A 15,468-nucleotide genomic window follows, 5' to 3' on the forward strand; every position below is an offset into this window, starting at 1 on the left:
TTGTGAAATTACGTTTTCCATATACTAGCCAGAACCTTAGCGGGTTTGAACAATACTTCTCAAGGTGTCTTATATCAAGAGTGTCCCTTGTATCTGGTCGAAAAGTCTAACTAAAGTGATGTGGTGAGAACAAAGTGTTTACGCACGATGCCGTGATTGGCCAATCAGCTGATCAATACTTATATGGGAAGGTTGTATAAATATGAGTATAGGTTGCAGCACTTGGAAGTAGTGTTTGAGGAAAACCGTCACTGACCGCACAAAGATAGGTTACTCATTTACTGTTGATTCTAACTGAAGTAGAGAACAAAGAATGATTCTGCTGATAACCCCATTCCTCTTCTTTCAAGTGGTGTTCTCAAAGAACTCTGTGGTTTCCAGACATGTGTATGCAAGACTCATCCCTCTGGACAACCTTAGGGCGAGTGAGACACCGACCAGCATCAACCAGTCGGAGAGTATGCCTGACTGTACCACCGTCTGTGCCAGGGATGAGGCCTGTGTTGCTGTGATGCATCATGGTGATCAGTGCTCCATCTACAGATCATCCCTGTCTCCTTCGAGTGTTTCCCTTCCCGGCGCAAGAAGTTTAATCAAGAAAGGAGGTTAGAAATAATAGACTTAATTTTATGTTTGGAATTTTTAGGTCACCTGAATGTCAAGTGACCTTTAGTCCTTACGCGATGTTTGTCATCCGATTGTCTGGTTGTCCGTTTATCCGAGGTTAACCTTCACTGCAAGGCATATTGCAATGAAAGTGTGCTCAAGTAACCCCAGCTATTGAACACAGTCAAAGTGATAGCGATAATTATTGTAGCCATATTGTCAATGTCATTTTTGTCCATGTTGTGTGAATGGTAATAATGGTAATAATGATAGACCCATGAAGATCCGGGGTCTTCAGCAACCCATGCTTGCCATAAAAGGCGACTATGCTTGTCGTGAAAGGCGACTAACGGGATCGGGTGGTCACGCTCGCTTGACTTGGTTGATGCATGTCATCAATCCCAATTGAGTGGCTTGATGCTCATGATGCCAGTCACTGGACTGTCTGGTCCAGACTCGATTACTTACAGATCGCCGTCATATATCTGGAATATTGCTGAGTGCGGCGTTAAACAACAAACAAACAAACAAATGTAATAATGATAGCTCAGGGCATCATGATTTGGACTCAACATGATTGTCACAAATGATCTTAGTAAATATACCATTTTGGTCTTTTTCCTAGAATCTATTGCACACACAAAAACTCAGCTCACTATACATGATTGCCAGTATAATTAGGTTGACTCATTTCAGGATTTGTACCATGTATTTGTCCTGTGGTTGAACAGAATAATCGGGATATATTTTGTCATGATCTATCACTATCTTTGAGCATGATACTACCCAGGCAAGATGGTATAGATGACCAACTTCTTTATTACAATCGTAACAATGTATCTGTCATCAAGGTAGTATAGATGATCAACTGCTTCAAATCAACTGATCAAATATAGCTACAATTGTAATAATGTTGCTCATTCATACTATCTAGTCATAAGTTATGATCTAGCACTGATCTAGCACTGTCTATATCCTCAGCTCTGCCACATCCAGACCCGTGTCTCGTGTCTCAAGGCTACACGTCAGTGCTGTCCCCACGCCTGTGTTACAAGCTTTACACGACCATCTTGACTTGGACAGACAGTCAGGCCCGATGTCAGAGTGAAGGCGGCCGCCTGATCATCCTCAACACAGACGAGAAACACGCCTACATTCTGACTCAAGTGTCGCCTGACCTAGCTCGTAAATATGTTGTCATTTAAATAGGCGATTGCAAGTTAGATAATTATTATTAAGGAGAATTAAAACAAAGTTACATGAACATTAGTCATTTTAGGAGGTCTCCAATAGTGGACGACATCCTCCATTGCTGAGATAATTTACAGATAACCTCCAATAGTTCAACCTCCATTAGTTGAATAATTTACAGTACATTAGTAACGCACAAGCTCTGCGTTTTCAGTCAACAGGGTCAGCCCATGCAGGTGGTAGGTTCGTTTCGGGAGAGACAAACTGACAGTCTACGTATATTATAAGACAAAGACAACAAAACAAATGATTTCACAAATATTTATGCTTAACACAAATTCAAAATTTCACAGAAAATGTTGTGCCGTCACCAAGTTTAATTGTGAAATCGCGTCTGTCACTAGTGTAGGGAGCCTGTTCGCCTTTTGATGGGCCCAGTGTCGGTCTTGTCGATGGTTGATTGCCTGGCGGATCAAAGGTAGTGGCGTCAATACCAGGGGGACCAGTTACAGAAGCACTGGGACGTCTTGATTTTCTCTGCACGATTGAGTCTACTGTATCCGCCATTTCCTTGGATGTCCTCTGATAAAAGAAAAGCTTATTTTGCTTGATTATATCACATAAACATTTAATTTTGCATTATATCAAAATTCAACTTTTATTTCCACGTCATCTTAGTTTTAGTAGTACAACGGGCTTGTAACGCAAAAAATTGCAGCTCCAAGATATATATAGTATACTGACACTGGGTGTGACCTCTGAATATATAGAAATATTATTTTCGGATTCGAACCCCGGGGATGTTGATCCGAAGTCTGGCGATTGCCAAAATGCATTATCGCGTCCTCTAACATCCACGGTAATGTTGCAACTACAAGCAGATTAGAAAACGCCATATACCACATTTAAGAATTGTGGGAAATACACAAACGTATAGGTAAAGTTTATACCGTGTAACTTCTAATTGCAACCGATTTATGTCCCGTCTTCTCGGCAATTAGCTATTCGTCTACTCCGCTGTCGTAATACTGACTGAGTTGCTGTTGTAGCTCTGAGGGAGTGATTTGTGATTTGTGTCAAATCCGCTGAACCAGCGGCCTTACAGAGACGGCTGACAGTTGACCGGAGTGGATGAATCCCAACGGCCGCATCAGCAAACCAAACCTTGCCTGCAGTGTATCGTAACGGGCGCAAATAGAAGGCGTCACACTTTCCATGTACTGGTCTGAAACAAAGTGAACTGTCATCAATTCATGCAGCTGACTCGTATAAAGTACATAGTGCATAAGAATATTAGAATGTAAGGTAAAGTCATCCAAAATATGTTAATCAGGTGCACATTACGTTACACAGACAGGTAGAACTCGCTGACTGACAGACAGGTAGAACTCGCTGACTGACAGACAGGTAGAACTCGCTGACTGACAGACAGGTAGAACTCGCTGACTGACAGACAGGTAGAACTCGCTGACTGACAGACAGGTAGATCTCGCTGACTGACAGACAGGTAGAACTCGCTGACTGACAGGACAGGTAGAACTCGCTGACTGACAGACAGGTAGAACTCGCTGACTGACAGACAGGTAGAACTCGCTGACTGACAGACAGGTAGAACTCGCTGACTGACAGACAGGTAGATCTCGCTGACTGACAGACAGGTAGAACTCGCTGACTGACAGACAGGTAGAACTCGCTGACTGACAGACAGGTAGAACTCGCAGACAGAAACGTCGCATAGGAACTACTTCTTCCTTTTCACAATATTAGTTGTGAACTTGTGAGAGAATTATATTTACCTTAAAGACATATAGTTTTCGTACAGTCTGACGAGTCATCTTCCAGGGTTTTCCTCATTACTAGAGATTGTCAGGTGTTTCCTTTCAACCTTCCTGTGCTTCAGCCCCCCTCTGTTCGTTTTGGAAATGTCCTTAGTGTATTTCAATTGTTTGACGCCATTGCTTGACATCAACAACTGTAACTGTGAATTTGAACCACTGCGTAGGTACAATGTATCTGTGTTCATCTCCTGCCCTAAGAGCAAAGTTCAACCCGATTAAATAGACGAGGGTGTCCAAGAGCTTCCGTGGTGTATCTTCTCCGAGTATACCTGTTTCCCAAAGTACATCTTCCTGCTGTTCAGTGATGACATCCGCTTGTCGTTTTTCAACCCCTATCCCTTTTCGAGCTAGTAATTTCATCTTTGCATCAAGAACGGATCGCATACCGGTGTAACAAGATGACTCAAAGAAATTGACGACAACCCCATTCCTTCTTAAGTAATATTGAAGAGAAGACACAATTTCGTACAGAGTGTTGCCGCGGTACTCTTCACGCTTTTGGTTTCGAACCTCCGACAGAAATAACATCAATGTTCTGTTCAGATCATTTTCGTTTTCAGCTAACGACACTATGTTTTGATTTGCTATTGGAATTTCATTATTACTGCGTTTTTACCTCTCAACAACCCAATTCTTGAAAATATTCAAAGCCCATCTACTCTCATGTTCAGTGTTCACAGAGTATGCCGAATCGCACAAATGCACCATATCCGTTTCAGAAAGGGGAGTACCGAACCGAAGCTTTTCATTGTCTAGATTGGTTCCCAACTGCGTAACCTGTACGGCTTTCTAAAAACGTTCATTGTCACCTTTTAACGAATCTAGTATTTCGGAATTTAACTGTCTCTCAGACACACGTGTGCCAATAATTCCTGATTCTTCTATCATCTGACTTGCCAAGTATAGTTCGGTGTCGCAATTATAATCAAAGTTATCCTGAGTTGTATTATACGGTTCAGTGTCAGTGTTCTCATCAGAAAATAACCGGCCTAATTCAAAATTCTGACAAAAATCTTCTTGAAAGTTATCCATATAAAGTAATGTTTCAAAATCTGAGTTAACAACCACATCAGACTGATTACAAAAGGTGTTCTGAGTCACGAACAGTTCATCACCACAATCCGACATGTTGTCTCCCATACGGTCGTCACAGAAAGAAAGCTTGACCAAATTTCCACGACTCGTATGCATGTGGTCCTCCAATAGTTTAGCACGTGCATTGCCCCGTTTCATCGAGTCGATCATAGTCATTTGATCGAAGAAGTGATGATACACGTGACCTCCATTAGTATCGCATGATAATTATGTGAGTACATTAGTTTGGTGGACAGTTTTGGAGAGAGTTTGTCTTAAGTAGGAGAATGTCCGAAAACTCGTCATTAGTTTCGCACGTGAAGCAGGTTGTCGGCCTAACGGCCTCCAACCTGCTTCACGTGCGAAACTAATGGCAAGTTTTCGGACATTCTCCTTCACATATTGAACTAGTTTAGGTTGACATAAAAAAAACAGGTTTAACCCCCCCCCCCCCTTCCTTGTGAACCTATTCGGCCTCTCAGTCAAACCCATTATGAACCTCCACAGCCTCATACACGTACATCAACTGTTTGTTTGTTCAAAGAGTCCATCTCTTGTTAACAATTTTGATAATCAAGAGATTTGAAATGAGTGATCAAGTTCAAGTTTTTCTACATCCCCCCACCAACTCACCATGTTACAATGAGGTATGTCAGATAGGAAATGTTTGTTTTGCTTATCGGATTCAACTTTAATCATGATGCACCTTTTTTGGCAGCGCATATTGGTCTGAAAGCTGATGGTGGCTCCAAAACCTGGACTGACGGATCAACCTACGTACCCGGAATAATTGGCCCCTTCACTTCGAGTTGCGGATACATACATGCATTGTCTACCAGGGGCTATTATTGCTATTGGGGACGCCCGTTCTTGTGTGAAATACCTGTGTAAAACACATACGTAGTGTCCTCCACCAGCATCTCCTCCAAGTAAAATACATGGTAACTATGTATTGTAGACGTTCAAGGCACTGTGTTCATACTATTGTTATAGTGCAAACCATTTCAATACTTGTATTTAAAAAAGTGCAAACCATTTCAAAACTTATTTAACATTTTATTTATCTAAATACCTAACTGGTTCAAAATGTTTCCAAGTGCACCGAAATTCTATGCCCTTTGTCTGTTTAATATATTCAGCAAACATTCGACGTATCCCCTCTTATCATAAGCCCCTCCGGGCAGGACCCTTAATCTCCAGCGCTATCTATAAATTTAAATTAACACCTCCTTACGTTGCCGGATCTTACGTATATACATACACGTGGGGCAATGACCTTGCCACACGTTATGTAATACCTTGCTCTACAAAAACCCTACTGACATGGTCAGTCAGGGAGGCAGCAGAAGGTAAGTGACAGAGCAAGTCTCCACCCGGGAACATTGGCCACTCGGTCCCGGTGTGCGTTCTGTCACGTTATTATCAACATGTACCTTTTCGACTTATTCCAAACCATCAACAATAAACATGGCTGCTGTCGGCTTAAACTTCACCCCTGAGTTTTGTCATCCGTCATCACCCTGAGCTACCATCCGAGGGCCGAAACTTACGCCCTTGGACACTGTCATGTCACACTTTGTATCCTGTGGTTTTAGTTAAAGGGTTCACCCGAGTTTCAGCCTATTAGTCTCAGCAATATTTCATTCAAACCCACGTTTTCAAAACGTAGTGTGCGACCATTCTTGGAGCAAATTACAACCCTACATCGGGTTACAATGACATTCAAGATTTATGTAACAACGTCTGGACCTTAACTGGAAGGACTTGGAGAACAGTCGCTATTTTTTAAAAAAGGGTTTGATCAACACAATACTTCAATGTAAAAATCCATTCCGTTGCAACATGGGTACAATGTGTGAAGCCCATTTCTAGTGTCCCCCGCCGTGATATTGCTGGAATATTGCTAAAAGTGGCGTAAAACCATACTCACTCACTCACTCATACTTTTCAAAGCAGCTCAAAAACACATTGACTGTTCTTATAATAGGTAAGAGGCTGACAATGTATACTACACACAAACATTATTGGAACACCCCTGAATTTCATAGCCATGTATAAAACTTAACGTGGCTTGGTCATTTATGCACTTCAGTAAATGCAACTTTTTGTGTGCACTAAGGGCACTTTGAATGACGTGTTGAGTCATGCATTTTTGCAAGTGCTTCATTTTTTGAAGAATTTTGTCAAATTGATTAAATGCTAAAACAGGAAAAAACTTGGGTGCAGAAAGACTCCCTCGCCATGTCAGATTCAAACGCCAAAACACAACAACCTAGTGCACGTGAAAGTCAGAATTCCCATGCAGTTGGGGGCAACTTTTCTTTATAAAGTAGCTTCAGATACTGTGAAGTTACACATTTCCTTAAACATGCCCCAGCGAAGACCGTTAAGCATTTACGACAGGAGTAGGGCCATAACGTGGCTACAAGATGGTGCATCCATAAGGAATGTTGCCCGTCGTCTTCAAGTGTCACCGTCTGTCATTCACAGACTGAGGGAACGGTTCCAGACAACAGGGAGAGTGCAGGACAGACCGCGTTCTGGTAGACCCAGAATAACATCTAGGGCAGATGCTCGATACGTTGTGCTGCAAGCCCTTCGGAACCGGTTCACAACAGCCAGTGCTTTGAATCTGCAACTTCGACAAGCAACACACACCAACGTGAGCGTATCGACCATCAGGAACCGCCTTAGAGCTTCTCATGTAAGGTCACGTCGTCCAGCTGTACGTCCTCATCTGTGTCCTCATCACCGAGCTGCAAGACTTGCCTGGGCCAGGGCACATTTGAGATGGGATAATCAACAATGGTCCAGAGTTCTCTTCACTGACGAGTCCCGTTTCTGTCTTGAGCATAATGGTGGAAGGGTAAGGCTTATGAGACGGTTATCATCAACGTTATGATGATGCCACTGTAAGAGAAAGAAACAGGTTTGGCGGTGGCTCTGTGATGGTTTGGGGAGGCTTCAGTTTGCATCACCGAACACCTCTCTATCTTGTTCAAGGCAATTTGAATGGAGTGAGGTATCGTGACGAGATTTTGCGCCCTCTTGTCCTACCACAGTTGAACAACATTGGTCCAGGAGCAATCCTGCAAGATGACAATGCCAGACTACATCGGACTAGAGTCGTAAGAGACTCCCTGCAACAGAACAATGTGACTGTGATGCAGGGGCCAGCATATTCACCGGATTTGGCTCCAATTGAGCATCTTTGGGATGTTCTGGGACGACGTGTCAGGGACAATCATGGAGTTGCACCAGCTCTTCAGGTTCTGGTTCAGTGGCTCCAAATGGAATGGCAAGCATTCCACAGGCTACCCTTCGCACCCTTGCAAGATCCATGAGGCGAAGATGCACCGAATGCATCAATCAACGTGGAGGACACACTCGCTATTGACATTGTGATTTCCATTTTTGACCCCAACTTTCTTATTCGACTTATTCGTGTGTGCTTTTCAATGACAACTACCTGTAAATATTTTTGTTTTAAAGCTGGATAATCTGCTAATGCACAATTGTAATGACACGATCACATGTCATTAAATGTTCCTTTTTATAACAGAATATTTTGGTGTTCCCATAATGTGTGTGTGAGTAGTATATATATATATACTGTATATACAACATTGCACGGGGATTTATGCATTAGTTGGAGAACGAAATACTCGTTTTGCCATGTCATTTAATTCATGCTACGTCTTAAGACACATGTAAGTATCGCATATCTTCTGTGCATACAAAAAGTATTATACTATCTTTTGCGAAAGCAGGCATCTTCCGGCTAATCATGTAGTCGTATAATACATTACGCTTGTATTTGGTAAGAAATAATCGCCTGTTACTACCTTCTGAAGGTCCTTTCTCTTCTGGTCTAGCTATGAAAGTTTTTTTCAATCTATTTTGACTGTATTTGTGTCCTATTAAAGCCGTTTACTGACTTTGAAGTCCAAACGATACGAGGCATCTACTCAGTTGATCTACTATGGTTCTCTTCTGGTCATTTTTTGTCCAAAAAGTCACATTTTACTCATTATTGAATAATGTTGACTTAAAGTCGTCTGTGGATATATCGCCATATTGACAGTGCCTAAACCGCTGCAGGTAGAAATCGAAAACAACCTCCAAATCTGCACAAAACTAAAGCCAACATTGTCTGCTGGCACTTTTTCATCTGCCGATAAACGGAAATCTACCGAAACCACTACTACAACCACAACCTACTGTATACATACATGTACGATCAATTTTTGTGTGCCTCGTGCTCCTATCTGTCTGTATCATCAACAAACATCTCCATCATCTTATCATTCGTCAGATCGAATTTAAATCAGAACAAACAAAATATTCTTAAAAAGAATTTTATCTACTGAATTTTTAATCGACGAGTGTGAGGGATAACACGCGACCACCGTTTCCATTATAGGTCATGCTGACGGTGTTTGTTGTGTGGATTCAAAAGTACCATTTTCTTTTCCCTTCAATCTTTATAACATCAAACAGCATGTAGCTTAAAGACAACGTGTGGCCATTAATCATACCTCCATGGGGAGTTGCATTGGCATTCTTGTCCTAGCTAACTTCCACTCTAAGATGTTCAGAGTGGTAGCCAGATCTGGGTAGATGGATGGTGGTCTGCGCATGTCCGGTGTTGATGGAGATGATCATGTCCTTGCCGTAGTATGTGTTCTAGTTGTCCTGCGTATTCCGCCAAAGTTGTAGTTGGTTTTAAACCTCTAGAAACAGCTTGATCATGGGAGACAAACGCAGCCGTGAACCTTAGACATGTCGAAATGGTAATTTAAAAATAGAAATAGAAATATAAAAGTTTAGCCCACATGTGAAGAATTTGGTCATTTGAAGGGGGTATCCATCCCTGGTATACAAAGAACATCGAAGCTCATTACGACCCGAGCATTGCTCTTTTGAGTGGAGAAACACTATAATTCTGCCGGATTAAGGAAAGTAAACATGAAGCCGTTTGGTTGATAAATAGTTTCAAAGTCTATCATTTCATTTTCAAAATCGGAGGCAGCTCCGAACACACTACCTCTTCCAAACTCACTGACAACTAACTGAGCATTTTCCCCTCTCTCTTAAGATGAAAGTAATTCTCTGCTATGTTAATAGAAGCAACAAAGACGAGCTTCGCTGATGCCACAGATGGTGTGACTTCCACCCAATACATGCACATAGTTGTAGGCGTGGTATGAGAAAAAGTCCAAGTGATCGAGAGACATATCCAGGAACTTAGGAGTTCTTTTCCAGTAGCTGAAGTTATTTTTCTCTGAAGGCCATACTGGTATATGTTGCTCGGACATTATTTTATTCCATACCTAGATTTTAGCCTTGCGGAAGACTATATTTAATGATATTTGTTGGTCAGTAATCTTTTTGACCCAATCAGGTTCATCGTTGACTTCAAATATGAGGGGAATGCAGGTCCTCCTGTGTAGTTCTTGGCACTCTGAATCATCAGCGACGCGAGCTCCGCTGCAGCGTCAACGTTGTTGGGGAATGTATCTTGATGATGAGACTTCAGTTCAGACCTGTAAAGAAGTTTCAATTACAATGCGACAAAAATATGTCAAACATATATATATATATCCAGATATAACTTCCTTACACGTACATTTGTATCTGTGGGTTGGTCTAGTTACAGACATTTACAACTGCTGGTGAAATACAAGATTATGGGGTATTGTGCCGACAGAGATATTTGGGGAGAAATGGGATTCAAACCAACGACAAATAGGACAGTAATGAAAGGCTAAAGGACTCAAACAAATGAGTTCTAGTGCCTTAGACACCAGTTCCTCATCTGCTTTGTCGTCAGTTATCACTTAGAACCTATATTCCTCTTTATGTCTATTTCTTATATCGATTTAATGACTTAGGAATCCTTTTATTTCCAAGGCCAAGTTGTCGACGACACTCACATAGTCAACCCATTGTTGTATATAGAACCCCCATGTCTTTGACTGGAGTGCATGGTCCTGGAGATATGTAGGGTTGGTAACCATGGTGACAAGGGTTTTGGTGCCACTGAATATAACAAAAATATATGGTTTGAGTTATTTTTCAGTTTTCTCTATGGAAGAAGAAATCATATTTTTGGCAGGACTTCCATATTAGGATTAAATTAAAATAACCTTCCGGGTTAGAATTGGTCTTGGACAACTGACATGCTTGCCGTAAAAGGCGACTAACGGGATCGGGTGGTCAGGCTCGGTTCCAATTGCGTAGATCGATACTCATGTTGTCAGTCACTTCAATGTCTGGTCCAAACTCGAATATTTACAGACCACCGCCATGTAGCTGGAACAGTGCTGAGTGCGGCGTTAGATAACAAACACAAGTTGGTGAAACAAGCTTTTGTTGTGGATACGCTATTCAAATAGGTAATCATAGTGATATATGTAGGTAGCTGAAAAGTACTAGTAGGCACAGACGCCTGCTGGTGGAGCTGACAGGTTATCGAATAGACATTTTAATGCAATTGCTGTGTCATATGTGCGATGTAGTACATCGACTGCTTTGTCCCATGCAAGAAATGGGCTTTACACATTTTACCCATGTGGGGAATCGAACCCGACGTGACGGAGTGATGAGCAAACGCTTTAACCACTAGGTTACATCACGGTTCTAGTTTTCCACTGACTCCGCGTGACATTGTCATGCAGTTGTACATGCCTGAGACCCGTGAAGATCTGGGGTAGAATAGGTCTTCAGCAACCCATGCTTTCCATAAAAGACGACTATGCTTGTCGTAAAAGGCGACTAACGGGATCGGGTGGTCATGCTCGCTGACGTGGTTAATGCATGTCATCGATCCCAATTACGTGGATCGATGCTCATTATATAAATCACTGGATTGTCTGGTCAAGACTCGATTTATTTACAGACCGCCGTCATATAGCTTGAATATTGCTGAATGTGGGGTAAAACAACAAACAAACAAACAAACATGCCTGAGCTGACATATTATGTCCCGGTTTTTCAGTGGTTCTGTGATAACCTCGATCACAGGTGTAAAAGTAACCTAGGGTCGTAGCTGAGGGGAATTTGGGATGTGAAACCCCGAACACAGGATCAATGCATTCTTTAGGTACGCGACCCTGAGGCACCTTGAAGTCTACTGAATTCTATTCTAAGTCTCTAGACCGCCTCTGTGATCTAGTGGTAGAGCGCCCACCCGTAGAGGGGAAGGTCGGGGTTCGATCCCCGGCCGCGTCATACCAAAAGACGTTAAAAGATGGTACTTCTTGTTACCCTGTCTGGCGCTCGGCATTTAGGGGTTAAAACAAGGACTGGTCGGCTCGGAGTAAGTATACTGTGTCTGAGTGGGGTATTCATGTTAAACTGCGGCATGGTATCTCAGTGGGCTAGCACCATAAATCGGCATCAGTCCGGACTAGTACAAGCATCCACACACACACGTGCATGCACGTCGCTATATAAGTTGCATAATCTTGGACGCGACGTTAAACCCCATTTCACCTCACCCATCTCTACGTCTCTAAGCACATGGGATTGGAAATAAAAATCCCTTGCAGCTACGTGAAGCACTTAGTATTCTATTCTGTATGAGCAACGATCTGTGACATGAGCACTCATGGATAAACTACCTCACACACTCTGTCTGACTCCAATTTTAATGTATGCAGGAATACGGCTCCTTACAATCAAATTGTGGATTCGGTAGGCACACAAAGACATCGAGATCGTTCAAGGTTCATTTCCTAAAGTCTTTCTGCATGTACATGTTCAAAGAGACTATTGTTCAGATCACCTATCAGCCAACGCCTTTATGAAAGATTTACACATGGGAATTACGTTTGAGTGGGTGAGCCCGTTACGTTTGTTCCATCTGTCAACTTCAAAATGGAGGGCCATTCGTTGTGGATTGTGGCTGTGGTGTCCGCGAACGCCGCTCCCCACAGCAACAAGGTGCACGAAACCTGTAGAAACATTCTGCAGGGAAATTAAGAAATTTCTGTTCACCAACGTGAGCCTCGAATTGTTTTGTCGACGTCTGTTATCTTCATCGGCAAGCAGCATGTGACAGCTCTCAGGAGATCTATAAAACATATTTAAGAGAAGAGTAGACAAAGCAACTGATGAGGAAAGATATCACAGATACAACAGACAGTTTCCTTTTGCTCTTGCTGCCAAATTCAAACGTCAGTCAATGGATGTGATGAAAGATTGATATTGAGTTTGTTTCCACTTCTTGAAAAACTCAAAATGTATGCTCTGCTATTTGTCTAGGCCTTAGTTAATTAAAGGCTGCTGTAAAGTTGCGATATAAAAGTTGTTTTCATGAGAGAGGGTATTTTCAAATCTAATACTTTTGTGCCATAAATGAAGTACGGGTATGACAGTAAATAGAAGCGATGAAACACTTTCCACATTCAATAGAAATCTCTGCAAAAAGTGGGATAAATCGCTGACTTTCTGTGCTGGCGATAAGGTGCCTCACTCTGGCAGTGTGGGTTCGAATCCCGGACGGGAATCAGCCCAAAAACGTACGAGAATATGAACCTTACAAAGAAAGTGTTATCCCAAATATAGCATTTGTGACATTTGACCGCTTTCTAAATGGCATTGTGTGTTCACATTCAATAATTGTGAGGATGTTAATCAAGCATGTGCACCTTTTATGAACAACTTAATGAGCAGCTAACACTCTGTATCCCATTTAAAACTGTTACTATCAGACCTAATGATAAGCCATGGTTTGATTCAAATATAAGGAAAGAGTGCAGGAAAAGTGACAGATTACGTTAAAAGGCGAACAGAACCAAAACCGTACCCGATATTACAGCATTTTATAAAAGAAACAATGGCATAGGGTTACTAATATGAAGTATTATGCTAAAGAAACTTTATTATGCCAATTTTGATACTTTTTATACCCCCGACAAAATGTCGGGGGTATATAGTTATACCAAGATTCCGTCCGTCCGTCCGTCTGTCCGTCTGTTCGTCCGTCCGTCCGAAAACTTTGTCCGCGCGATTTCTCTTAAACTATTCAGTGGATTCATCTCAAACTTAGTACATATAATCTGTGTCATATGGAGGCGTGCAGTCAAAAGAAAAAAAATGTTTTTATTAATTTTCCATTGTTTTATGAATTTTTCAAACCCTAAGTCTAACCCTATCCTAGCTATTTAATTTGTAACTACTGACACACTAGGCGGGTCGGAGGTATTAGTGAGCCACGCTCACTTTTGCACTTGTTTTCTTAGATTAACATGTTAAAAAATACATATTCTTACTGGAAACATTTGCGGCATTTAGTAAACCAATGTGATGCGACTACCTTCATCCCGCCGCTTGAGTCTGATGTAAATGATGATGATCCTTCTTACTTCACTGACAATGAGAAAGCCCAAAGGTTAAACGAATACGTTCAGTCTGTATCAACACTGTATGATGAAAATGCACGTTTACCAAATAGCAGTTGTCATAAAAGGTTTACATTTAAAGAAACCATCTCGTCCCGACAGAATGAACTTTACACATGAACTTTGATTTAAATGAATTCAATGAATGAGGTCGTGTGTTTATTATTATATATGTCTTTAAAAACATGCGTTTATCCCTCAAAGTGGAAAGTTGCTAATGTCACGCTACTTATTAAGGAAGGCATCAAATTATAGACCTACACGTATAGCACTCATCTGTTGTGTTGGTAAAGTATTTGAAATAGTTGTTTACAAGAACCTGTTTAGCTGTTTTCATGCAAATAAGCTTTTATATAAGTACCAGTCTGGTTTTCAGGCGACATTCAACTGTACACCAGTTAATCAAAATATACCAGCAGATTTGTACAGCCTTGGATAACAAGGAAAGTTATTGTATGTTTTTTGTTATGTTTCAAAAGGGTTATGTTGGGATGGTTAGCCAGTTATATAAGCATGCTGGTAGTCAAGGCGTCTTTGTTGATGGAGCTACTTCCAAGTTCAGAACACCCAGTGTTGGCGTTCCCCAGGGGTCAGCCCCGTTTTCAAAGCGTTGTTGCCGTCATGGTAGAATGGAGATAAACCTACTGTGTTTTGAAATTTGATGTAGTCCCACTGTAGAGTAGATACCTGTTAATTCTTATTTTGAACCGAGTGCTTTAGAGCTCCGTTCCAAACTATAATAAAGAGGTATCTACTCTACAGTGGGACTACATCAAATTTCAAAACACAGTAGGTTTATCTCCATTCTACCATGACGGCAACAACGCTTTGAAAATGGTGCTCTCTTGCAGTGCGTAACAACACAGGCACACAGGTCCGCAATCTTAGAACATTCCAAAAAGTGGTTACGGGTAATGATGTATGTAAAAATTATTACTAAACTTCAAGATCAAAAACACCATAGTCGTGAGTAGTTCAAAATAAGTGTTCAAAACACATAGTTTTTCAAAAGAAGTTGAGAAATAACACTCCAAACTATGTCCAAAGACAGATGTATTAATTTCTACCAACTTGCCGTACACTGTTGAACATTGTGAACTGACTGTCAATTTTTGGAATTTTGCGAGAGAGGTCATTTCTTGGAAATCGAACATGCCATCATTTCTATTGTAGGGGTGACAGGTTGTAGAAAAAGGTTTTAAAATGCTAAACGAATATATTTCTACAACAAACTTTTTGAATTAACATTATATTATACATTTAACATGTGTAAGTGTTATTAGTTAGTTAGCAATTACCCCCAGTAAACAATAATAACATCAAAATAAATGCCTCTCCACCCGAACTTAGAT

At 41.3% G+C, this 15,468-nt stretch overlaps 1 protein-coding gene across 1 annotated transcript; it reads left to right on the forward strand.

Moving 5' to 3' along the window:
• The first annotated feature begins 227 nt into the window (after positions 1 to 227).
• On the forward strand, positions 228 to 6,385 carry LOC124133008. The gene is made up of 3 exons (XM_046497195.2): positions 228 to 605; positions 1,588 to 1,791; positions 5,428 to 6,385. Exons 1-3 carry the CDS (start codon positions 314 to 316, stop codon positions 5,598 to 5,600), a joined length of 669 nt encoding a protein of 222 aa, XP_046353151.1. The 5' UTR covers positions 228 to 313; the 3' UTR covers positions 5,601 to 6,385.
• The last annotated feature ends 9,083 nt before the right edge of the window (positions 6,386 to 15,468 follow it).

Source organism: Haliotis rufescens, unplaced genomic scaffold, assembly GCF_023055435.1.
Source record: "Haliotis rufescens isolate VD_foot unplaced genomic scaffold, xgHalRufe1.0.p SCAF_18, whole genome shotgun sequence".
Lineage (NCBI taxonomy): Eukaryota > Metazoa > Mollusca > Gastropoda > Lepetellida > Haliotidae > Haliotis > Haliotis rufescens.

What these genes read in the sequence shown, in the direction of transcription:
- LOC124133008 (XM_046497195.2), top strand. Translation starts at nt 314, where the DNA reads ATGATTCTGCTGATAACCCCATTCCTCTTCTTTCAAGTGGTGTTCTCA. An exon ending in AAGTTTAATCAAGAAAGGAG is followed by an intron (nt 606 to 1,587) that starts GTTAGAAATAAT and finishes CTATATCCTCAG; the next exon opens with CTCTGCCACATCCAGACCCG. An exon ending in AGTGTCGCCTGACCTAGCTC is followed by an intron (nt 1,792 to 5,427) that starts GTAAATATGTTG and finishes CTTTTTTGGCAG; the next exon opens with CGCATATTGGTCTGAAAGCT.